At 41.6% G+C, this 27,439-nt stretch overlaps 1 protein-coding gene across 2 annotated transcripts in view; it reads right to left on the bottom strand.

The window, feature by feature from the left end:
• NR3C2 (nuclear receptor subfamily 3 group C member 2) overlaps positions 1-25,911 on the bottom strand; it is a 369,531-nt gene extending 343,620 nt beyond the window's left edge. For both annotated transcript variants that reach the window (XM_082605644.1, XM_082605643.1), the window contains exons 1-2: positions 25,710-25,911; positions 18,598-20,353 (exon numbers count right to left, since the gene is read on the bottom strand). In XM_082605644.1, coding sequence (XP_082461770.1) covers positions 18,598-20,351 — 1,754 coding nt within the window. In that variant the 5' untranslated portion in view covers positions 20,352-20,353; positions 25,710-25,911. The remainder of the gene's footprint in view (positions 1-18,597; positions 20,354-25,709) is intronic.
• Positions 25,912-27,439: the final 1,528 nt, after the last annotated feature.

The raw sequence follows: 27,439 nt of genomic DNA, 5'->3' as shown, positions 1-27,439 counted from the left end.
AAAGTTACATATTTTCAGTTATAAAAGTTATGATATATATAGATATCAAAACATAAACCTGAAAAATATGTTATACCAATTACACCTCAATAAAAGTATGTATAATAACATTATTTGTCCAACATGTTTTGTGAAATATGTTCTCAGCTAATAAATAAGACCCACATACAAACAGTGAAAACCAAAGCACATTTTAATAAAACCATACCCTCCTTAAAAAACATTAGTTTACAGGATTAATAGGGATTCCTGCACCAACATTATTGTATTTTTCAGTATAATGAATGATACCCATAAATCACAGTCTCTCCTTTTGAGACTTGAAACCTAAAATCAAACAAAATCAAACAAAACACACTGCTCTAGTCTTATAAAGTACTTCTCTCTCCAGGATTCAGATAGGTGTTCAAATGCTTTTTCTCGATTGACATTCTCTTTCAGAGAAACTGGAAATTATCTGGTGTATGGTGCTGGCATTAAATCTTCAGCAGAGTGAAATCGTAAAGACTTGATACTATGGATGGTTTTACATAACATGTTTTTACCCTCATGTAGTTTTTAGACTAGACAGCAACATATGCTGATTTATTACAGCCGAATTACTCAATCTGAGGAAAAGTCATAATCTAAGACACTTCTATTCTGGTTACAGCTACATCAAAAAAACTCTCAAACATGAAAATTATTCTTACCTTTAAAACCTCGCAGAGTAAAAGCTGTCATGGGCCTTCTCCGAACAATAAGTCTAGCCCAATGTTTAACAGTGATATAAAGTCAGCAGATTTTCATAGCTGATCTAAATCCCTAACAGGATTTCTTCTTGTTTTATTCTATTGTCCAAAGAAGACAGCAACTATATATTTGGTATCATCAACTGAACGGTTCTCCAATTTGAACAGCATTATTCTAGTTAGTGATTTCAACTGTGTAGAGGAAGAGGGGGGATTATGGCATTTTTACTGATTTCTCAGGCTCTCCTTTATATCAGAGTACCATACAACAGGGCATGATCAGTTGTGAGCCGTGTGCCAAGTAATTTGTTAATAATAATGAAATTGATGTTTGTGAATTATTTACTTTTAAAATAGAAACACACAACAGGTCCATGATTCTTCCTACAATAAAGCCACTCACTCGTTTGCACATCCTAGTATTTTCACAGACGGGAAAGAGATGGACGTTAAAACCATCACAGTACACCACCATGCAGCCTGTCTGATCTATGCTACAGCCCATAATAAGTAACTCTAAGAGAATAATATTTTTATGCCGAGTATTGATTTTTATGAATACCACAAAAACAAAAAGCTCATGGTGCTAGTTGCTTTGCTGCCCACACACACATACCCACACAATGCTTTTTAAATCAAATCTGCCATGGAGTATGTGATATATGTGAATATTAATCTTCATTTGTATTGCTCTAAGAAAGCGTTGAGAATCACTAGTCTAAACTATCTTCATAATAATCTCTATTTTTGGAATTCAGAGAAGAATAGAGTTCTCAATTAAGGATCTCATGAGGGCACAGAGAATTGGAAGGATTTCCTCGCTCTAAAATAATGTTAGTTTTGTGGTTGAATTTATTAAATCTACATTGTTAATTCTTTTCACAATGGAATCTCTTAGGTCATACTTTCACATGAGCAATTATTTATGCTTGTAGTTCCTATTGTTCCTATTCCTCGATTTCATTTCTAATTGAAACTATTAATAACAATCAACAATAATGGTAAGAGCTAGGATTTCCATTGAGCACTCACTGTATGCCAGCCCTTTACTCAGACTGGTTCAGATAAATTTCCCATAGCCACAGGAGGTAAGGACTATTATTGTCACTCTTTTAAAGACGTGGAAACTCACTGTTAGACAGGGTAGGTGACTTGCCCAGGGTCATACACCAAGTAAGTGGAGGTATGACCTCAAAGTTGGCCTTCCTATCCACCACCATTCTCCTATTTATTCACTTCTTACATTTTCTCCCATTTACCAGTTAACTCTGGCTTCTGATTATATTTTTCCTAAATGATGCTATCTCTACCTGTCAATACCTGCAAGCTTATTGAGCCTCATCTTTTTCAACTTGTCAGAAATCAACTAATCAGATCAACTGATATCTCCGGCCTGTTTATATGGGCCACTCCACATTCCCTATTTCATGGGATTCTTTCGCCTAGATAGCCATCTTGCATAAATATTTACTGTGTAAGATGATGTGACCAAATGTATAACCTAGCACTACTGTTGGACACACAATTCAAACTGCATTTTCAACTACACATGTCCTATTGGTAGCTGATCACTTCAGTCCTCTTTCTGTAGTTATGTAATCATATTCTAACAATGAACAAGCAGAGTGGTTCTTAACCTGCAGTCCATGGGTTCATGAAATGATCCCTGAATCTTCTGAAGCCACATGCAAAATTATATGCCTAAGTATGCATGTATACTGAATTGGTGAACAGGTGTAAGTTCATTTTATTAGTAATCCTCCCACACTAAGAAAATATCATTTTTACCAAGAATGGCAGAGGCTCTCGATGAACAAGCCAAAGAAAATACAATATAAGGCACTTCTTAGGTGCTCCTAGATGGGCAATGGTAACTATTTCTGGATGGGCTAGGGCCACATTTATTAATGGGGTCAATTTAATGAACCTTTTAGAGTTACATTAATTCCAATTTTCCCTCTGTATCAGAAAGTGGGATTGAATCTGCAGTGTACTGTTTTTGGAGCACATCCTGGTTACTGCTAAATTTTCCTATCATCAAATCATCTACAGGGCTTCCCTGGTGGCGCAGTGGTTGAGAGTCCGCCTGTCGATGCAGGGGACATGGGTTCGGGCCCCGGTCCAGGAGGATCCCACATGCCGCAGAGCGGCTGGGCCCGTGAGCCATGGCCGCTGAGCCTGTGCGTCCGGAGCCTGTGCTCCGCAACGGGAGAGGCCACAACAGTGAGAGGCCCGCGTACCAAGAGGAAAAAAAAAAAAAATCATCTATAAATGTACTTCACAAAAGAGACCATCAGATCTTCTCTCCCTCTAAAAAACATTGCATTGGCCTTTCCCAATCATCATTTTTCTATCCTGCACAAGTTTTCAACATTACCAGATAGTTCACTTCAATACTAGTAAAACCTCATTAATGATAATGCTTAGAGAATCAAGCATTGTGCTTAACATTTCTATTTCAATAAGAGATCATTAATAACTGACAATATGATCAGCTTTTGAAACTATTGCTATAGAGTACAGTCTTGTTTGTCCAAAACACTCTGGAGACCCATCCTGCTGTGTTCTGAGTCCAAAGTGAGGCCAAACACTCACCCCCCACCTGCATACACGTACACACACACCATCACCATCTGTACTCAAGGCTGGACAGCAGACCCCAGCCAGGCCAATCAGAATCTATCAAGAAAGAGGCTGTTCCTTCCACCAGGGTCAGTAACTAATGAAAATACAAGCCCAGGGTGATACTGGCCACTGCTCCCCAAAACAAAGTCGAATGAAAAGAGAAAAGCTCCAACAGATGGAGAGACAAAGAAATTCACAACATCACTATTTGAAACCTGGGATCTAGCCAAGCCTGAGGTTTACCCCTTGAACTTCTCCCATTTTGTGAGCCAAGAGATTCCGTTTTGTTTAAGTTAGTATGAGATGGCTTCCTGTGCTGTTTCCAAACCAAGAGTTCTGACCGATCACATAAAATTTGCTTGTGACCATCATGTAATTTTATTAATGAAATGAATATTTTCAAAGTGTTCCTTCCCCCATGCTCTGGAAACATTACTTGGTACCTCCAGAAGAAGACTCACCACAACCTACTTTGCAATGGGATCTTGGCTGGATCTAGACTGGGTGTTCTGAAGGATGAGGAAGTTCCCATTCTTATTGTGACCATACATACACCCAGGACTCTGCCCGGACAGAATCAAGTGCTTCATAAAGGCCTGCTGAGTGGGAATCAGTCCTGAACACAGCCTGTGTGCGACGTGGTACAGGTCAGTGCATGGCTCGGGGTGATACAGTCCCCCACCTCCTCTCTGCTTAGAGGGGCTCCCACACTGGGCCTTCAGGGCACCCCAGAATCTTACTGTGTGCCAAATTTCATCAATGCAAGCTACCCCCGTTTTTGTTAGGATTAGGTGCTATTTTCATTGTGATAAAATATATACAACATTACATTTACTATTTTAGCCATTTTTAAGTGTATTAAGTACATTCACATTGTTGAGCAACCATCACCACCATCCACGTCCAGAACTTTTGCCAAGTAAGTGTTTTTTTCTAATACATTTATTCTTTTTGAGATTCTTTTCCTTTATAGGTTACTACAAGATACTGAATAGAGTTCCCCGTGCTATGCAGTAGGTCCTTGTTGGTTATCTATTTTATATACAGTAGTGTGTATCTGTGAATCCCAAACTCTTAATTTATCCCTCTCTGCCCCCCCTTTCCCCTTTGGTAACCATAAGTTTGTTTTCTATGTCTGTGAGTCTATTTCTGTTCTGTAAATAAGTTCATTTGTATCTTTTTTAGATTCCACATATAAGTGATATATTTGTCTTTCTCTGTCTGACTTACTTCACTTATAGATTATCATACTAAGTCCATCCATGTTGCTGCAAATGGCATTATTTCATTCTTTTTTATGGCTGAGTAATATTCCATTATATACATATATGTATATATACGTGTGTGTATACACACACACACATACACACACGCCCCATCTTCTTTATCCATTCATCTGTCGATGGACATTAGGTTGCTTCCATGTCTTGGCTATTGTAAATGGTGCTGCAGTGAACACTGGGGTGCATGTATTTTTTTGAAATAGAGTTTTCTGCAGATATATGCCCAGGAGTGGGATTGCTGGATCATATGGTAATTCTATTTTTAGTTTTCTGAGGAACCTTCATACTGCTCTCCATAGTAGCTGCACCAACTTAAATTCCCACCAGGAGAGTAGGAGTGTTCCTTTTTCTCCACACACTCTCCAGGATTTATTATTTGTAGACTTCCAAGTAAGTGCTTTTAATGTGCATTGTTGTTATAGATTCCATGGTGTTCAGTAAACAGAATTGGTATTTCATTTAGTTACTTATAGGTAGCAGTGAATATGCCTTTTTTAAAAACCTCCATGTTTTCTGTCTTGCATAGTCTCTCTTGGGTTAAGGACCAGGGAAGGGCACCCCCTTTTAAAGCCAAGCAGCTGAAATATCAACACTAAGAACAGTATGACAAGCAAACTTTTATCATTCTTCATTGATTAAAAGCCTTAAATAACTCGGGGTTAGTGTGCTCTGCATCAGTTACATGTCTGGGTCTGGAGGAGACTGACTGTGTAGGGACTCTGACTCAGCCATGGAAATGTAGTCATTTTCCATATTAAATAAAACATTGATTTCTTAACATTTGTTTTATGTCTACTTTCCTTAAAACCCTCATAATACCAAATTTGATAATTTCTGCTAGAGTAGAATTGGCAAGAATCAAAATTCTTAAAAAAGCATATTTCATCAGTGTTATGAAATCGTAGAGGCTAGACCACGTTCAACACTTAGATTTCTATTCTTTACTTCTTCCATCCTCGGGTACTGGTGACAAATTAATCTTCAAAAAAATGCACAGTTCATGCAATTATACCCTCTTATAAAAATCTTTGGCTTGTAAATGAACATTAGTTCAAAAATAGAGGATTCCTGCCGATGGACATTTAAGAATCACCCATGGAGCTAAACGTTTCAGAAGTCATGTAAATATAAGAGCGATCTGCTTTAGATTTTCATCATGAAAATGTTGCTGTGTTTGTAACTCCTCTTTCCCCTACTCCAGGCCTCTGTCAATTTCTTCAGTTCCCTAAAAAACAGTACTTAGGAGGGGAAAGTGCTGTTTTCACCTGAATCATAGCAACCAAGTCCAAAATACAGGGTATATGTCAACAAAATTATCATATTTCTGCCACATACAGAAACTCAAATGCTTCCAGAGGTCTCAAAGGAATACTTCACATGTACACTTACCTCGACTGGGTCTGAAAATGACAGAGAGATGGAGAAAAAAATATTTTGTATTGTACGACCAGAAATTCTTCAGTCATACCTTCAAGTTTCCAAGAAAAAAAGCTTCTCTGAACACCATTTCCATTTCAAAAAATACAGTGAAAATCCAAACTGGAGTAAATAAAAGAATATTTGCTCCCATCACATCCCTACACTCCCAAACTCTGCACTTGGACTCTCATCTCAAACTTATCAGAAAAGTATTTTTTTAAGTAAATACAAACTCTACCATGTGACGGAGGAAAATCAGCACAATTCCACTTTTGGAAAGAGCCCTGTGAATTCAAACACCAGTTACTTGAGCACAAAATAAATGGACTTCCCAACGAGCTGAGATTCTTCCGTTCCTTTATATCTTTGTATGCAAATCAGAATTCCATATGTCACTATTTCTAATTGATTTACATAATCTTTCACCGGTTTGCTTTCCAACTTTGTTAAACCAGGAGTTGGTTCTTCCTGTTTCCATTTCCCTGGGGGCGTTTTTTTCCATAGTCTAATAAAAAGTATTCTATTTTGGTATCGAAATGATCGGGTTTTACCTTCATTCAAATAAAAAAACTATTCTGCTCCTTTTCTCTTAAGAGTCATAATTATGCAGAAATTTTCTCCTTGTTACTTATAAAACTCTGCATTTTTCTTCCCTAAGGGCTCTTTGGCAATCTACTTTTTGTGGGGCTGTTAACACACATGGCTTGGGAGGAGAGTGGGAAAGAAACAGGCTTTGGGCCAGATAATCTGGTCTTCAATGACTTCTTCCCATAAACTGTCTCTAATATTTATCCCTTGTTCACCATTCCAACCACTCAGCCTGAATTACCAATACGATAGCCTCTCCGTTGCTTTTTAAAATTTGTTTCTGTCACTATTTTCTATCTCCCTTACCAGATGCACCTCTCTATCCTTTTAGGTCATTCCTAGGTTTAAAGAAAATTATTTCAAGGGGACAGTCTCAGTTTGGGAAGGTGAAACTTCGGGAGATGGATGATGGTGAGAGTTGCACAGCAACGTGAATGTACTCGGTGCCACTGAACTGTACAGTTAAATATGGTTAAAATAGTAAGTTTTCTATTATGTAACCTTTAGCACAATAAAAAAAAAATTTTTAATGTTTATGAGCACTATATTAAAAGTACAAAGCGGGCTTCCCTGGCGGCGCAGTGGTTGAGAGTCCGCCTGCCGATGCAGGGGACACGGGTTCTTGTCCCGGTCCGGGAGGATCCCACATGCCGCGGAGCGGCTGGGCCCGTGAGCCATGGCCGCTGAGCCTGCGCATCCGGACCCTGTGCTCCACAACGGGAGAGGCCACAGCGGTGAGAGGCCCACGTACCGCAAAAAAAAAAAAAAAAAAAGTACGAAGCACTTCTTTTTTGCATTCACAGATTTCTAGAGTCTAGTTTTCCCCAACTACCACTAAACTACCACTAAACCCCTCCAAGCAGGCCTAGTCTGTCCCGTGCCCACACACATGACCTGTGCCTTTACTTCTTCCTATGACACCTCTCTACTCCTCCCCAGAGACCGCCAATCTTCAAACTTCAACTGAAATCTCACCTCCTGGATGAGGCTCTCCTTCACTATTCTAGCCCACAGAAGACTCCTCCTTTTCTCATCTTTGGTAACAGACCAAACACGTAATTAGGGAACAACCAAAAGGAGGGCTATATAAACCCATGTGAGTCCTCTCTCCCAGCTAGATGGGAATACAGGCGAGACACTTGGTTTGCTTCATATTCATTTGGTATCTTCACCCACATTAAGAACACAGTAGGTACTAAATAATTCGAGAGTTGCCTGGTATTTTTCCTGCTGCCAACACAGAATTTTTAAAAGCTATTTCTCTCTTAGTTCTAGGTCTTCTATCAAAAAGCTTATCTTAAAATATACTGATAGCAGAACTCAGAAAGATGAAAACCACCCATTAAAAATGGGCCAAAGAGAGGACTGCCCTGGCAGTCCAGTGGTTAAGACCCCATGTTTCCACTGTGGGGGCACGGGTTCGATCCCTGGTTGGGGAACTGGGATCCTACATGCCATGTGGCAAGACAAAAACAAAAAAAAAAGAAGAAGAAGAAAGGGGAAACATCTTTTTAAAATGGGCAAAAGAGTTAACAGGCATGAAAAGAAGGCGTATGGATGGCAAGTAGCACCTGAAAAGATGTACAGTATCATGTAAGCATTAGAAAAATAGCAATTTAAACCGCAGTAAGTTATCAGTACTGTTATCATGCCTAAAATTAAGAAGACTGACTCTCCCAAGTGTTGGCAAGGTTGTAATGGAACCAGAACTCACACACTGCTGGTGGGAATGTAACAGAGTACAATCACTTTGGTGGGAAATAGTTCATACTTTCTTAAAAATTAAACCTACATCTCTTGAGACTATATGGCCTAGCCATTTTACTTGTAGGTATTTACTGATGGAAAAAGGCAGTAAACATCCCTACAGAGATTTGCATGTGAATATGTACAGTAGCTTTATCTGTTAACAGTCCAAACTGGAAACAACCTAAATGTCCATCAACAGATGAACGGATGGACAAACAATCGTGTGGCCATAGATGGAATATCACTCAGCACTAAACAGAAACTAACTATGGGTGCCTGCCTTACCACCAATGAATCTCAAATGCACTATGCTCAATGAAAGGACCAAGAATCAAAAGACTGCATAAAGTATGACTCCATTTATATGACAATCTAGAAAAAACAAAACTACAGGGATGGGGAACACATAAATGGTCACCATGGTTTGACAGTAAGGAGAGGGGCTGAACTGGAAAGGGGCAACACAAGGGCATTTCAGTGCATGATAGAACTGCTCTGTATCTTGAGTGGCCCGTGGTTACCTGATTCTGCATTTGGCAAAACTCACAGAACTGTACACCAAAAAGAGAACATTTCACTGTTTATAAATTAAAATTAAATAAATGATCTCAAAATGAAGACTAAGAATGTCACCATAGAGCCTGGAATACACCCTTACCAACTCCTCTATGATGCTGAGATTAGAAAAAATAAGAAGAGCATCTGTTGCTTATTTTGTGAAAGTCCTTAAAAAATGTGCTGATAGAGGTCACAAGAATTTTTGCTAAACCCAGTAGAACTCTCACTATTATTTAACAATAATTTTATCAGTCTTACCCAACCACCAACACTTATCTCATCACCCCAAGTCCCCCTGCTAACCAAGGCACTCAGTCCATCAAGATTTACTGAACATCCACAGGGTACCTGGCACTGTTTTAGGTATGGCGAATGTACTGGTAAAACAGGACAGCTAAGGTACCTGCTCTCAGGAAGCTGACATTCTAATTAGGGAAGTGAAGTAAATTTCTGATAATTTCTGACAGGTGTGTGCTATGACCACAACAAAAGAGGATGGTGTGTTAGAGGAGGGGGGTGTCATCACTTTAGATAGAATGGTCAGGGAAGGCCTCTTTGAGAGGGTGACCTCTGAGCTAATCCTGAGTGACAAGGGACAGGAAACCAAAATCTGAAGGCAGAGCCGTCTTGCCAGAGGGACCAGCAAGCAGAGGCCCCCAGAAGGAAGGGGGCTTGGCTGTCTGAGCCCCAGAAAGATCAGTGTGGGAAACGAGCAAGGAGGAAACATACTAAGTCAAGTCCTCAGGGGCCTGGTAACTCAGTGCTTTACAGACCCTAAGTTTCATTACTTTACGCTGCTTGCAATGAGATGCGGCCAGAGGGTTTTAGATCAGCCACCCAATCTGATGTACGCTTGTTAAAAGACCCATGTGCTTATTCCAGGACATTCAGCTTTCGTCTACTCTAGCTCACGTGTTTGTTTCTTCATCTACCTTAGCTCTGTGGCCTTAGGTGAATCTCTTTTACAGGCTTAAGTCTCAGTTTCCAGGTCTATAAAACGGTGACACCAGCTACCAGCAACTGCCTCCACCTACGGGTTCGAGCTGGCAGTTAAATATCTGACCGTAGGCTAACTCCAGTCTCACTTCTGCCCTCGTCTTCCTGGGACACGGCCCCCATCAAGCATCCTCCCTCCCTGTGACGTTTTCAACCTCAATCTCAGCACAGGTCCACTGCCCTCTTTGGACCTTACCCGTCCAACAAAATCCTTTCTCCAATCCTGCTGTGTCTTTCCGCCAACGTCTCTCCCTTCGACCCCTCTCCCTTTACCACCAAACAGGTACCTCCCAAGCGTAAGCACTGTCCCCACGCCCACAGGTTTCTCTTCTTCATTGCTAACTTATTCCTCAGTCAATCACAGACTGAGTCCCATTCCCACCGCTCTACCGAATTCCTTCCTGAAAAGCCACCAGCTCCAACTATTCGGCCTAATTCCTGGCCTCCTCAGCCCTCCCATCGGGTTTTGAGCCCCCCTCGCCCACTGGAAGGAAAGCTGTGTCACTAACTACTTTGAGACCGGAAGAGGCATACAGTCTCTCTCAGCCTCAGTTTCAGTATCTGTGCCCGTAGAGGGCTGGATTTATAGACAGCCTTAGGGCCCTTCTAATTTGGAAATTCCAAGGCAACGTTATTCCTCCCTTGGCATCCAGGAGTCCACACTATCCTGACTGTCAGAACAACTCCTGTGTCCTTTACTAGCATGTGTTGCTCATCTCCTACAGGGGTTCTTTTCCTCCAAACTCCCAGAGAAGGCACTGTAGACGACACTTGAGTCATGTATACCTTCTCTCCTTGGCTAGCACCCACGCTGCCCCCTCCACTGCCATGTCTGTGAAGAGGCCTCCCATACTCCCACACCAGCATTTCCACCTCTCTGGAACGTAAAACTCAGGCAACCAAGATAAGTCATCACTTCTTCTCGACCTCTCCATTTCTCTTAGTTGCTCATCCCCCTCCACGATGGTCAAGCTGACAACCTGCGAGTTTTCACTGATTTTCCACATCCTTTCCACTCAAATATCCACTCCTCTAATGCCCTTCCTTAGTGATTTAGTCCTAAAGCCATTAGGCCAGACACAGCACGGCAGAGCTCCACACTGGGGGGTAGGGTGTGGATGGCTATGGTGGCCCATGGGGACGCAGCAAGCCCCCCCATGCAGAGAGTCAGAGTCCCAGCAGAGGGGGAGGGGGGCATCCATGTGCTCACCTGGCCTAGTGCCGGGTCTCAGAACCCAGCAGCCGGGAGTCAGCGCCCGAGTGGTGGAGGAGGGCATCCAGTGGGGGTGTGGCCCTGTGACCCAGGATGCAGAGTTAGACTCCAGTCACAGAGAGGAGGGTGTCTGCAGGCATGGGGGGCACTCCTTGCAGAAAGGGCTGGCTCCAGGACTGGGACAGGAAAAGTACAAGATGGGCCTAAAGCAAGGAAGCGCTCAGAGAAATGATGAGAACATGGCAAAAGGTCACGGAAACCAGCTGGAATGGGCTCCCAATTGTTTGAGGAACAGTTTGAACCTCAAAAATAAGGGCACTAACAGGCTATAACTCACTGCAGAAAAGAAGAAACAATGATGCCATAAAGATATCGATAATTTAATGAATAAGCAAAGTGCGATGAAGATTGGGATGTTTATACAACTTCAAAGTACCACTCCCCCAAGGAGCTCCTAATTGCAAAGGGAAAAGAGTAACTTGACCGTGGAGAAGCCTGGCAGATGGCACCTGGATAAAATGCTGCAGATGAACTGTAAAGACACAAAGGGAAATGGCTTGGCACGTGGTAGGAAGCTAGGAGGAAGGATGCTGCATCCCTTCTGTGATATGCCTGACAAGGGGGCGGTACCCAAATCAAATCATGAGGAAACAGAGGACAAACCCAAATCAGGGACTTTCTACTCAAGTGCTGGCCTTTACTGCTCTGAAGTATTATAAAGTCAAGAAATCTAGAAAAGAGTAAGGAACTGTCCCAGACCGAAGGAGACTAAAGAGTCATGACAGCTAAAAAGCACAAAACACAATTCTGCACTGGGGTGCTTTCACTATGAAAGACATTATAGGCGCAGTTGGCAAAACCAGAATCAAGATGTCAGTAACTTAATGTTATTTTCTGTATTTTGACGGCTGTATTGTGTACATGTGTCCTTGTTTATCATTCTTTGTAATGGCTCCCCCATGTTTTTCCTAAGTCTGTTATTATTTCAAAATAAAAATTTTATATAAGAATCAACTACTACAAAGTCTTCTTCTGTAATATGTCATATCTGCCCCTTTTTTTTCCATTACCCCCGACATCCTTGCTCCAGAGATTCCAGTTTCCATCCTCCTGCACCGTTGCAATAACTTCTTAACAAGGCCCTTTACGCTCCAATCCACCCTACAACCGCTGCCTAATTAAGGTTTTACCCAAGTGTACTTCAGCTCAGGCTGCTTGCCTGCTCCAACATTTCAGGAACTCCTCATTACCTGCCAAATTAAGTGCAAACTTCTTAGTGTGACTTCCAAGTTCCACTGGCTTCTAGCTCCAACTAAGCTCTTCCAGGCCCTCTTTCCCCCAATTCCCCATACCACAGCCAGCCATACGGCTGGACCACACTCAGTGTTTTCTGCCTGTCAGGGGTTTGCCCACATAACTCCTTCCGCCAGGAAGTGCCCCTCGATCCCCAGCAAACTTTTCAAGACTAAGGATAACTACCAACTGTGATCACCATACCCCCATCTCCTCATTTTCCAAGACTCGCCCAGACCCTTCCCCGTTGGAACACCCAAAGTCGATTTTGCCCATTACAAACCTTATTTCTTTGTGTTTTAGGTCACAATTTTGGGATATTTTTTCGACAGCTCCTAATATATAAGGTGAGGATACATGCCAATGAAGTGGTCAGCACTGATAACGTTAAGTCATGGCCAGAGCTGCGAATTCAGAGGGCCAGTTATTAGCTCACACTCTCTCCCCAGGGTATTAACTTTGTTAAGTATTCAAGTTACTTTTTGTTTGTCCTCTTTTCCTTCCTGGGCTAGAGTGTTCTATGTCCTGCATAAAATATAAGCAATTTCTACCTCTTTTCTCCATAGAAATTTTGGCCTTGGCCATACCACTAACAATCATAAATCCAGAGGATTTCAGAGCATCAGTTAAGTAACACGTGCTTATAAAAAATTACATTTTAACTTCATCATTACCTTACTATACCAAGAAAATAAAACTCTTAAAAATGAAAACAAAGCCTATACTTGACAAGTTTAAAACCAGAAATTCTAAAATTTAAGAGGACACTATCCATTTAACACACTTATATTTCCTGGATTTTCACTAATAAATTTTGCAATGCAGTCCACAAAAATATACAACTTAATGGCTACATTTAAATGGATCCAAGAAATCAATTTTTTTCTCTCAATTTGAATTTGGTAAATGAAAGAAAACGATAAATTATTTAGCAGCAGAGCTGAAATCTTATCAGTAGATGAGTTGTATGAAACTACAGCAACAGTTGAAAGCCTGGGAAAATAAGTATTATTTTGGAGGAAAAAAAAAGGACATCAGGGGAAGTGAAGTATTACTCCTAAATTACTGGTGATCAATATAACATCTTCTCTTACTGTAAACATTACAAGGATAGAAAAGGTCAGACACACCCAGAATTTCAATACTGCAAAAGGCATCAAATCCATAAATGATAAATCTCCAGGTCCTAGTTTCACCATGTCACTGGTATGTATGAGAACTGCCTTAAGTTAAATAATTTGAGTTTATTTAACTGAAACCAGGGCTTTTATCTCCACTTTATTTTTAAAGTATGAAATAAACAGTTCTAAATATACTAACACTTCAGACGATAAAAGGCAGACATACTGACATATAAATCAAGGATACTTGTGAGGTGAAAAGCAAAATGTATAGAAGAGCAGTACATACTGATTTGTTTATTAAAAAGGAATAGGGTTTTTTTTCCAATAAAATTATTACCACTTTTACCAGAAATACCATAAATAATGAAGGTGAATGAATCATCAGAAGCAGCAAGTCTCCTTTTAAATATTTATAAAAATACTATTTAGAACATTAACCTGGAGAAATTCTAGGCACACTAGCCATTTCAAAATCAAAATATTATGAGACAAATAAGAAAAAGAAAGTTCCATGTTTTCATTTCCAAATGACCTAAGTAATCCTGTAATGGATTTATTAGGGTAAGCACCAATAACCAGTCAACCTCTCCCCTCCAAAACCCATTATTCTTTCATGCTTTGCATTACATGAAGTTACTTCTATCTCAGCGGTTTATTTACAAAGCTTACTAACAGACATGGCCAACTTTGTAACAAACTCCTTGAATTCTGAAGGTTTGGGCTTATTATGGAAGATGGGTTTCGAAAAACTACCGGGACCACTGAAAAATTTTGAAAGCAACTGTAGGTTATCACTAAATTGTTTCCTCCTACCATGGAAAAAAAGTTCAGCATATATGAAGATAAATTCCTGATTACTTGTCTTGAGAACTACCAGAATGTGCCCTTTCAAACAGTGAACTTTATATTCGAAAAGTCTAAGCCAATGGTAGCACTGTGTTACAATGCTATCGAAGTGACTAGGACCATCGCCATAAACACCCAGTGTTATGTCAACAGAAAAACCCTGTTTCCAGAAGGAATCGTGTACATTCAAAAGAACAAGAAACTCATAGTGTAAGTGTCAAGTTTTAAGAAAGGAAAGATTTGATTAAAAGAAAAAACACCTGCCACTTCTCCAAGCAAAATGACATGTCACCCCTACTCACCCTTACTTTTAAAAGGTAAATGGTCATGACATTTTTCTATCCTGACTACCCTTGCAACTACAGAGCTGGACCTGTAAGATAAACTTGAAACCAGACTAGCAAATATGTTAAGGGATACTTCTATTTTTATTCTTAACATACACGACTCCAAGGAAACTACACAGCCACTCAGTCGCGCTGTTGGCAGACCTCGGAGAGCATCTAGGTCAACTCGTTTTCTTTCAAATGAAGAAACTGGGGCCGAGAGAAGTTGCCACTCGCTCAAGGTCACAGCTTTGTTTGTGTCCAAGCGGACAGGGGAACTCCCACTTGCATGACCCAACTAGGTCCAGTGTCCACCGCAGAGTTTTACGTCCAGCTTTCGTCATCATGTACAGTGTGGCCCTCAGATAACCCACTCACTGGAAATTATAACAGGCGTGCCTCTGGTCACCGCTCTTGTAGGACATCCACAGGCTGAAACAGACACACACTCCGTGCCCATCACTCGCTTCTATCAGCTCGACAAGTTCACCTGGATAAGAATCATTTTCCTTATCTGCCCGGGGCACCCCTTCCTCAGCATAACATTGAGTAAAGCTAACACAAAGTAATATCCTCTTTCTGCATTAACCTCCAAAGGGTGTACAGGATAGAAAAGACCAGCAGTTCTCAACTTCTGGGTCTCAGGATGCCTTTCCACTCTTAAAATGTATTGAGGACAAGAGGTTTTGTTTATCTGCATTTCTATCTACTGATATCTACCCTATTAGAAATGAAAACGAATATTTCTTTTAAATCATTTAAAAGAAGTCATTACACATTAACATAAAAGTGCATAGGTGAAAAAAAATAACTATTTCCCAGAACGAAAAACTTTAGTGAAAAGAGCAGCACTGTTTTACATTTTTGCAAGTCTATTGTCTCGCTTAATAGAAGACAGCTGGATTCTCCTATCTACTTCTGTGGTCAATGTGTGGTGATGTGTTCTGGTTCAAGTATATGAAGAAAACCTGGCTTCACACTGATACATTGTTGGAAAAAGGAGGAGCGTTTTAATGGTCATTTCAGATCATTGCAGATACGATTCTTTAACACAACACCGAAAATGGACAGTCAGTGGTTTCCTAATGCTTAGTTGCCACATGGAATCTGAAACTCTTATCAGTGAACTTTTCACACACTATTACATTAAAACCGTTGGTCTATCTTCCATTTTGAATGGCTTTTACCAATGCACAATTTTTGAGTTTGTGGACCTCCCTGAAGAGGTCTCAGGAACCCCAAACCATACTTTGGCATCTACTTTAAAACAGTTTAGAGTTGAACCTAAAGATAAAGGATATTATGAAACTTAGAAGCAGTTACGCACTCTCTGGATCCTTTACAATCTTTAATTCATTAATCCAACATTCCCTGGAATGGGGTATCATCATTATAAATTATGAAATAGGCAAAAGGTTGGATTTGGTCCAAAAGACACAAAAGAAGAGGCCAATAATGAAGCTTGGATGAGATTAAATTAAATATTGTAACATGTAGACTGAAATCCAGAAAAAAATCTAAGTTTACTCTGAGAATGATCAAAACAAATACATTTGGATAATATTCACCAGGAAAAGCTGTAAAGAATTAGCAATCTAAAAGAGACTTTGAATAACATTAAAGCTTTGACATTACAGTTTTTGGAAAACTTATATTAACTAGCACAATAACGGTATATATGTCAACAAAAGGAATCCCCTCTGACTATATTAACAAGCTCATTAAGAATTTTGGAATGCTCAAGAAGAGACACCAGACAACACCCCAGGTTCCCACAAAGGCAGAGTAGGCTCAAGGTCACTGATTTATACGAATATGTACGGCTATGGGTCCCCAGACCACCAGGAGGGGCTTCATGAGTTGAGTGTGAAAAAGACAATTAAAACAGTAGAAATAGGATACAGAACAAACAAAAGAGAATTACTGATTTTAGCTAGTATCACTCTAGTATTTCTACCAGAAATATCATTACCCAAAGCAATAGCCTTCAAAAGTAAAAGAGCATAAATAGAAATGTAGTAGCAAATGTAGGGTGTCTAACCATAAAAAAAATAATCATAAGAATTTATCAATAAATATTTCCTTACACTATGCATATTTCTTTAAAAGATTTTGTGGACTTTCACATAATGCAGAAAAGAGAACACTAAAAGAAATGGAAACTAAAGGTTATGAAAACAATTGAATTAAATGCTAAGAACAATCAATGAACTGTATACAATACTCTATGATGCATACCGTGTACCAGATGATAGTGAAAGTGCTTCTCATAAATTAACTCAATTGTCTTGACTACCCTTGAGATGGGTACTACTGAATTCCCTTTTTACAGATGAGAAGACTAAAGTCCAGAAAGGTGAAGGGATGTGCACAGGGTCACAAAGCAGTTAAGGCGCAGGGTTGGGGATTTCAACCAGGGCAGCCATGCTCTTAACTACCAGGCTGTCCCCCCTCTGAATAACCCACTACAAACATCACTTACAAAAATATCTACATCGTGTGCAAAATGTCCTTCTCTGAAAGTAAAACAAAGCACTCGCAGTGGAACACCTGCTGAGCTTGGTTCTGACGAAAACCATGCCACCTCAGCATTTGTGTAAAGAGTTTAGAATTTAGGAGAGGGAGGCAGCATTAGGATAGGATTGACTAGTCATGCTACTGAGAACTGTAACAATGTGTAAGTTTCCTTTATGGAATGTGTGCTTCTATAAAAGCAAGAGGAGCGAGGTATGAGTCGATGATGATGCAAATAACGCACAAATGAAAGTTTTTCCTTTTGTTTCGGTAAAAAACCGAAGGAGAAAGAGTATGGAATACACGTCAACCTTACATCTTGTTAATGGGAATGGCCATTTTTCCCACCAAATAAGTTTTTAAGGAAAACGGCCACATCTTCCTAGATGCCCGTGTGAACTATATCCAGGAAATCTATTCTTTATATGTTCAATACAGGGATCATTGACCACAACCGTGTAATAAACACAGTACTGAATCAAAGTCCAATGCAAGTATTCATTGCATAACTTAGAACCACCCTTCAGAGTCATATCTAAAACCTCTTCCTTGTTTTTTCTAAATATATACAATATGTTATCTGCATGAAGGAAAGCCAAGAGGTACTTTACAGTAAGTAAAGTATGTCTTGCAGATCTTAAAAGTTATAAATATACCAGTTCAAAACTGCAGTGACATACTTCACTTCCAATGAGTAAGAAAGCAAGACGGGCCACTTAGTAATTTTAGATGTGCTGAGTCTTTTAAAAGCCCTCCAGAGTTAAGGAAATGATTTATTTGTACTGAAAACCACAACTTGCATACGATTAACCAATCTAGAAAAAGATGAAGAGGGTGGGGAGCGTGTGGGTAACAGATTTGGGGTTTCATTTCATTTTTCACAACCAATGAAGTGGTTAATAAAGAAAATTAAAGGGAAAAAAAAAGACTATGACCACAAAGAGACCAATTTAAAGCAATTTTAGTGAACCCGTACACAGCTAAAGAAAAAAGAAAAAAAAAATCCAGCACTAGTCTGCTAAAGTAAATATAGTAACAGGCAATAGGAAACAAACTTCTCCTAAACACCTACAACAGGCAATGCAGAGGGGGAAAAACACCGAAATACACTCCTCCAAAATCAACACAAATATTTTCTAAGAGATTCACAGAATTTTTGGTTTCTCTATTTCAAAAGAAGTAGTAACATACCAACAAGCAAAGGGGGAAGCGCTAAATGACCATGCTGAAAACAAAAATCAAACGTGTTTAAATTTCTTAACTGTAAAGATAGTGCTAACCTTCAGCATTTTATAAAGCCATTTTCAAAAGAGGAGAAAAAGGTCCACTTACCTTGATACATTTTCTGGAATGTACTCTAGGACCGGATATCCATCACTTCTAGATGACAGGTCACCGTGTGATTTCCACGACTCCACTAAAGTATTGATGGGAGGAAAGGAGCTCAAGTGTTGGAAAGATTGGTCTCTAGCTGATCGTGATAAAGATATTGTACCTTGAGCACCAATCCTGTAGTGAAAGGACTGTCCACCTGAATTCACACCAACAATGGCAGATGAAGGGATGCTGGCCTCCGGGTAATAGCTCCCATCATCCGGTTCTTGTTTTATCCCCATTGGGAAGCCACTGCCTTCACAGTTACCATCGAAGCCGGGCACAGGTGGTCCTAAAATTCCTGATAGAGAATAATAGTCTTTATCATCCATAAAGGAAAAATATGAGCCATCCATGAATGGAAAGGGGTTGACGGCTGGATTCCCTTTAAAAGAGGCGCCCGAACACGAATGCTTGGTTGATTCTTGTTTTATCGGTACTGAGAATGGGGAATCAGAATTTATTTTGCTATTTCCTCCTAGACACGAGCTGCTAAAAACTCCATCTGGCTCCGGCTTTATGTACTGGATGATGTTAAGCTGGCCAGTCACACCATTGGAGACTGCAGTCTCTGCCTCCTCAGTCTTAGGAAAGGGAAGCTCTTGAGCACCTTTCTCGTGTGTGTCTGGACTAGGAACCGCATCCCGGGCTGCACTGGATCCAGCCGGGGTGCCCGAAGCAGTGTAGCTGAAGGCGTGGCTTCCGGGGCTACAGATAGATCCCACGGTACTAGCAGTTGGGCTGGACAGTGTGGATCTGTTATTTGCGTTGGAAGGGCTGGAACCAGAGCACCTTGAGTGGTTGATATTTGCCGGGCTGGATACACAGGATCGCAGAATGACGTTACTAGGACTGGAGACGGGAGATTTTACACTGCAGTGACTCGGGGGGCTGGAAATGGGGGACTTCATGCTACTCAACGGACTGGAGAGAGGAGAGCCCACGTTGCTGGCGTGGGCTGGGCTGTGTGACCTGGAACCCCGATTCTCCACATTAGGGGAGCACGGCAGAGGAGTGCCCTGGGCGATGGGGCTGTGCACTGTGAAACTGCCAAAGCTAGCCGAGGTGGAGGACACACAGCTGATGCCGGCAGGGCTGCAACCCGAAGATGACATATTCAGAGGGCTGCAAACAGAAGGGCTCTTCTCGTGACACAGGATGGGGCTCTTCACCATGGCGCGCGTGACCCCGCCGTTCTCGGGGCTCCCCGAGTCAGCCATGAAGGACCTCAAGGGTCTGCTCACACTCCCCAGAGTGGACGGACGGTGGCCATTTTCTTTATAAAATTTCACCATCTGTTCGACATGTGGATAGATCTTTGCTGGACTCGCGCTTCCTTGTGGGTTCTGCTGATCATACGCGTAGTCGGCCTCTCTTACGGAATCCATGTATAAGCCCATGGACTCGGCCACGGTTGCCGAAAGTTCCTTAGATTCCAGCTCGGTTTTAATATCAGATGGTAAAATCCCAGACCGATTATTGTCTTGCTGAAGGCAAGGGAGTAGTTCCTGTTTTTCTTTGCTGCTTCCTTGAGTACTGTTGTTTGGAATAGCACCGGAAACACAGCTTATGTTGACGACCTCCATGTACTTATTCTCATCGGTCCGCTCTGTAGGTCCCGAGGAAGAATGCTCCGCAGCCTGAGAAGCTTGACCCCACCGTCTTTCCATATCTAGACCTTCAGGGAGACTGTGGTAGCCTTTGGTTTCCATAGCTAACAAACAAATTTATATTAAAAAACCGAATTAGAGTTCTTGATAGCAAGATTACTCTAAAAGACATTCTGAAATTGCATGGAATGATCTCTAAATATGTATTCTACTTATTATAAGCAATACTTCTAGTTATATTAAAATTATTACCTTCTTAGGTGCTGATACAACAGTCTTGACTATAATTTGGAAGTCAGAATATAAGAAGCAATAAAACTATTTTGCATGTAAATAAAAGTAACGTCTTTGCTCTAATACAGCCTTTAGAGTTTGCAAAGAATATTTACCAATAAATCATCTTTGCTATAATACAGCCTTTAGAGTTTGCAGAAGAGTATTTACAAATGTTAACTTATTTAATATGCAAAGTAATCCTGGGGACTCACAGGCAGGCAAGGAGGAAACTGAGGGCTTAGTGAAGAGGGCAACTCGCCCAAGGTCAAAGGCATAATAAGTGACAAAGTCAGGTTTAAAACTAAATCTTCTAACTCCAAAGCTTTTGGAGTCTTTCCAGCATATGGAAGCTGCTTTCCATATCTAATACGTGGCTTTATTAAAAACAACAAGGAAATGCAATTAATGTTACCATTTCCCAATATAAGGTCATCAAGTAAATGATCACAGGCAAAATAACTTAAGAATTACTTGCAAAACAATAAGATTTTCTTAAAATGGATTAGTGATGAAGATAATTTAATATCAATTCTATAAAGTGAAGAGTCACATATTCTGATTAATTAAGCTGGTCCATAACAGAGAGGCTGTATGACAACTTGAGAATATCAGGACTCCAGTCTGTATTTCAGTCCTGGCAAGGACTCTGACATGCAGCCTGACCCAGCAGTACTTCTGCTAAAACGACTCCCAACAGACAGCCAGTTTCAGTCTCAACAGTTAATGGAGGAAGTTTGAGATGGGCCCTGACAATTTATGTGTTCATTCATTCAACAAATATTTACCCAGTATGTGCTACATCCTGGGCCTACAAGTAGTCACTGAATCTATAGTGATAAACAAAACAGGCCCAGTCCCCATCCTCAGGGAGCCCACAGGATTGTTTTACATATACCATCTTACTCACTGGCTCTCTCTATAAATTTATTTCATAGATAGAATAATGATAATAGCCTATATTTATATAATTCGTATGCATTATATCATTCAATGCCATATTACAAGCCTTTCACATATATTAACTTATTTACCCTTATAAACAACCCTACAGGACTGGCAAAAGTATTATCCCAAATGATACAACTGGGGAAACTGAGGCAGGGGCCACACAGCAGAGCTGAAATTTGATCCCAGGTGTCTACACCAAGCTATCTCAACCTTGGCCCTATTTGGGACCTGATAATTCTTTGTTGAGATCTGTCCTACGCATCATAAGATGTCCAGCAGTCTCCCTGACCCCTACCCACTAGATGCCAGTAGCATTTCTCCTCCCCCGTTGTGACAGCCCAGACTGCCTCCAGACCTTGACAAATGTCTCTGGGGCTGGTGGGTGCAAAATCACCCCTGGTTTGAGAACCACCACTCTAAAGAAACATATCTCAAAGAAAATTAACTCACTCTTAATAAAACTTCATTTGTGCATTTTGATGCATAAAACTCTTAAAATCTTTAAGTATGCATTTTTCAAATCCTTTCAGGTGTGTAAACATTCTCTGACCCAAATAAAGGTACTGATCTAAAAGATGCAGTTTCTGAAGTTCTGAATACAAATATTACTTTAGGCCTCTCAGTCCTCTCCCCACCAACTTCTGCCACTCACAATCTCCATCTGCCCTATGTTCCCCTCATTACAAAGAGACTAGGACGCCTTTTTGCTCCAGAAATTATATTAATTATCATGGAAAAATAATATAATGACTCTACTAAATAAACTGGCATCAGATATTGCAGGGCTCACTGACAAAATTTAATACCCAAATTGTCCAAGTATCATAATTACCTCTTACTTTTTCTGTACTCTACACTAGACTTTAAGTTCCCAGAAGGCAGAAACTTTATCAATTTTACCACTGCATCCCAAGACGACAGCATAATGCAAATTTAAAAAGATAAACTATTATAACATAATCAATACTCAGTAACTTGTGAATATTAAAATCTCCCAATTATGCAGTGTGCTTTTACTTAAGGAACATTTTTCTATAAATTCCTAATTACAAATCAAATCACAAAACAGTGGAAAATAAGTCAAATTACGAAGTTTGAGGACGTAATCTGGTAATTCCAGCTGAAAAAAAATTAGTGTGGATGAAAGCTAAGTGAAAGTTGAAAAAAGAAAAAAAAGAAAAAAAATATATATATATAGTGAAATGGGACCAAAACAGCTAATACTGGCCTTTTCTACCTTACTGAAAAACCATTTAATAGTAGCCATGGGTTGAAAATACCAGTAAATATTATGTGCTGTTTCTACTTCTACCTGAGAATATTCTGTCTTCCCCATAGCAAACTTGAACAGATGTATATCTAAGGTATAGATGTTTCAGGTCCAAGTTCATTAAACACCACAAGAAACATGTCTACTCCTGTTCAAAACTGAACACCTCTGTGTATCATTCCCCCACCCCCAACCCTGTCCCTAAACCCACATTCTCTGTCTTGGTGAACTGCGCCACCCTCTACCCACATGCCCAGAAGTCACCCTTGCCTTGGCACCCTTACCAAAGGTCTCCACAGGCTCACCCCTCCTCACTCCCACACCTACAGTATCGCTCCTTGCCCACCCCCCCAGGCAAGAGAACCATCTGCCCTGGGTCTGAAGGGCCATCCTCATCCAGACCCCTCTCCAAAAATTCATCCTCCAAATTGTCTTCTGGAAAGCATGATCACTCACTGCCTTTTTTGCAGTTTCACAGTGGAAATTTGCATGCTAAAACTCCAGGGAAGTTCCACGGTACAGAAATCTGTTTCCTTTTTAATCCAGAGTCCTCTAAATAATTTGGTCACTGCACCTTTTTTTCACAGAACACATACTAGCAGGCTGAGGGACACTTTTCATCACTCTGCCTCAAAGCAGGAGCCACGGATACATAAGGCTATGTGAAGATTTGAAGAGAATCTCTACTGGAGCTGACGGGCAAGAACCATCTTAAAGCAATCTACAAGGAAGCACCTTGTCAGCTAACATCATGCAGGTGATCATAACTTTCCAAGTCCTGCCTGGCTAGCCTTGAACTCTCTTGACAATAACATAAACCAGCCTGCATTTCACCACATTATTGACAGGTCTATCATTAGAGAATTTGCAAAAGGTTTTGCTGAAATCTATTACATTAGCTTCGTTTAAGGTATTCTCGTCTACCAACCTAATGCACCTCTCAACAAAGAAAATAGAGTAAAGGCTGGTAACAAACACAAAAGAATGGAGGACGTCAGCATGCTTCCACTGCTAATATTTTTAAAGACTGGGATTTTAAAAGAATATGATTATTGAAGTATTTTATGCTGAATTCTCCCAATTATCTTAATTAAGATAACAAATGGATCAGTTAGGTAATTATTTCCTACAGTGTCCAGGAAATGCAGGCTGTCTTTTTAAAACCAGTATAAGGACCATGGCTTGAACAGAATTTCCCGAACTTACTAGTGAATACTCAAAATATTAGTTGATGAATATGATCCTCATAGAACTTAATATCCAGATGGTAAAGGGAAAGTTTTGTTACTAAAGTATAAGATGAAACAGATACCAGTATACAGATCTAGCTTATATAAAATCAGATTTGTCTCCCTTACAAATGGAAACTGTTAACAGAGACTCCCTTGAGACAAAGGCAAAAACCATGAAGACCCCTTAATTTTCATGCAAACGGCCTCCCCCTCCCCCCAAAAATAAAGGAACTTCCACATGAGGAATGTAAGGAGAAGCACTGATAGCTCTACCTTAAGTCATAAATATGCTCGTAAACACTATTTTGCAAAGGAAAACCCTGACTTTAAATTTTTATATTTTACAGACTGTGTTAAATTGCTGTTTTCCACAAGGAAGTCGTTTTTTTTTTAGAAATATTAACAAGGAATCTTGCGAATTTATATTTTATCTGAAAACACTTTCACTTTTACTACCCCCCAAACATAGTTCCCTTCAAATGCATCATTTTCTATAGTTATTTGACTATAATGACATCTTAAAGACAGAACCTTAAGAATTTCATAATTTGCACCAGTTGCATAGTTGTAAAAGTTCACTGTTTGTAACTATTTTGCTGTCTTCCCCCCTACATAACTATTACTATGTTCCTCTTTTTTTACAGATGAGGTAAATGATAGAAATCAGCCCAAGGTCACCTAAGGGAGCCGGAGAACCAGTTAGAACTGAACACATCTGATTTCTATTCACTCACCTAATTCACTGAGCCACCTGATCTTTCTAAAAGCCCCGAGCTAAACTATTTCTCCCTTAAAGGAAAAAACTCCCCTTCAGATTATTTTTAAAAACTTCTCTCCTCAAGCATTTCCATGATAGCGTGCTATGAAGTCAAATATAAAATTAATACTTCCCAGAACTTCACAGATGGAGAACGCTGTTATCATTACCATGTAAATATGATCAATAACAGCACTTAGAGACATGGCAATTCAAATGTTAAAGAGCAATTACTGCATTTGAAATTAAGTGGTTTCAAAAACTTGCCTGCTATCAAGTTTTCCTACTTGAAAACTTGTTATAATAAATAGTTAAAACTGTTGGTGCCATAAACCATTAAGATTTAAACCTGGCCTTTTAAAATTCATTAGGAAAAGCTGTGCACCTAAATTCAGTAGCAGGGTACTGATGCCACCAAAAGAAGCCTCATCCCTTCTTGGATGCCTTTAGAATTCCAACTGATGCCACAGAAAGCATAATCTCTTTCAGGAGTTTCGTGAATACTAAGGAACGGAAAATGCACGAATTTCCAGAGCCCCTTTCATACAGGATCTATCAGGATCTGATATCTCCTTCAACTGCCCTTTTACCGCTACACCTCCGGCTGAGATTTGGGTGCTTCCGCAATTGATAGAGGAAAGAAATATTATTCAAACGTCCTTTAAAAACTGTACAAGGAAAACGATCCGAAATTCATCTTTGGGTAAAGGGAAGGGTGGTAGATCTCCCACTGCCAAAGCCGGTTGAAAGCTGCTCGTTAGAGGGCATTTATCCAAAGTGGCCAAACTTTCCCAAAATAGTCCTCTGGCGGTCAAAGGGGAGAAAAAGTGGAAAACCAAAACAAAACAACAAGCACACAGCACCCTACTGACTGCCTCCGGATTACGCAGCCACTTCTCCCTGCAAAGTGCACGCTCCCGCGCCGCGGCCGCACGCCGACCCGGGCAAGCGGCGCCCAGCCGCGCACCCGTACACACCTGCCTCGGCCGGGGTCCGTCTCACGGCGTCTACCTGTTGCAGCGCTTGCCAACGCCACGACACTCCTGCTGCGGAGCCCCCCTAAATCCAAACACATCCAGGCCAGCGAGTGCCGCTCTCCCTGCAGCGGGAGAGTCCGAGGCAGCAACGCTCTTGCACCCAGGTGAATGCACGCGTTTCCTCCGAGCGGCCTGAAGTTGGCTTACGTCTTCCCAGTCCAATGACACCCCGGGCGCGGAGGGGCGGAGAGGAGGGGGCACGGGTAGGGCCAGAGCGGGCGAAGTAGGGAGGGAGAGAGCTCGAGAGGGCGGGCGAAAGCCCGGAGGGGGAGTGGGCCAGCTCCAGGGCCGGCCCTTTTAAAAGCCGGTCACATGTCCAGATAAAAAGTTCAGGTTGCTGTCCCGCCTCCCTGGGCCTTTCCCATTGGCCCGGAGGGAAGCAAGTCTCCACGCTGCACGGGTCAGGCGGGCTTCTCATTGGACAACTCCAGCTGTCAGTCACCAGGAGGGCGACATGACTGATACAAAGTTGCTGCGACACAGCCTGGACTCGGCAGCTCCCTTAAAGCCGCAGAAGCGGTGGCCGCTTGGGGTGCAGGGCAGCGGCTACGCCACTAGGTACCCTCCACTCGCGGCCCCCCGCCCCCATCGCTCGACTGCCCCAAAGTTGCTCACGCCCACCTGGCTCTCCTCCTGGCTAAACCCAGGATGTCTGGAAAGACGTGAAAAGTCTGGTGACGCGGAAGAAGTCGGTTTTTCCGAAAGCCAGTCAAGGTGCCGTCCCCTGTCGCTCTCCACCTGCAGCTCCAGGTGAGCGGCAGCCCTGGCCCAGGCGCCGCCCACCGCGTCCGCGCTCAGGGGACGACTCTCAGTGGGCTTCTTCAGACCCCCGAGGTTCCGCTCCCCGCCCCTCCCGTCTGTCTGCCGAGTTACCTCTCAGCCGAGAAGCCGCAGCGTCCGCTGCCAGCGAGCAAGAGGATCACGTTCCCACTCGATTTGAATTTCCTTGCTTTAACCGTGCCGGAAAAGCGAGTGATTTCACTGCAGCCAAAACCCTTTAAACACAGCTTCTCTCCCACCTCCCCCACCCCCCAAAAAAGTGCCAGGCTCAAGAGCTGCTGCACTCCTTCCTTATAATTTTGTTGCTGTATTTATTACTTTCGTATTGGATTTTTCCACTAGTTCAATTTGAAAGAAAGCTTACCATCTAGGAGAGTCACTTCTTTATAATGGGGGGGGGGGTGCACATAATTGGGAGAAACAAACGGGAGCGGGGAAGGAAACAAACTGTTTTCTAAGGATCAAGTGTCTGCAAGAAGAAATTTCGGTTTCCCTCCAATCGCCTCCACCTCGATTCTCCTCCCGCCCACCCAAACGCTGAAGCTACTAAGCGAAAGGATGGGCTTCTTAACTTTGATTTCTAAGGACTCTGAGGCTCCACATATGAGGCTCCGTTTTAGATTCCCGGCTGGCCCAGAGTCAGCACCAGTGACGTACACACCTAAATCTGGTCCCCCGGCCCTTGGCGACCCGCAGCCCGGCGGCGGCAGCTGTGCAGCCTCCCACCTCACCCTTGCCCCGCACCAGCCAAACTCGGAAGGGGGGAGGGAGTTAGCCCTGTGCTCAAAGGCCCCTCCTCTCCTTACAGTTAATTAAGCTTTAGGATTCAGACCCCTAACCCAGGAAAACTCGAACTCTCCGCCGCTCCAGGTAGGAAACTCCCTGGCTGC

This window comes from Mesoplodon mirus, assembly GCF_964341445.2.
Source record: "Mesoplodon mirus genome assembly, chromosome: 2".
NCBI classification, from domain to species: Eukaryota; Metazoa; Chordata; class Mammalia; order Artiodactyla; family Ziphiidae; genus Mesoplodon; species Mesoplodon mirus.
Note: the sequence above shows the minus strand (reverse complement) of the source record. Positions and strands in the feature narration are given on the sequence as shown.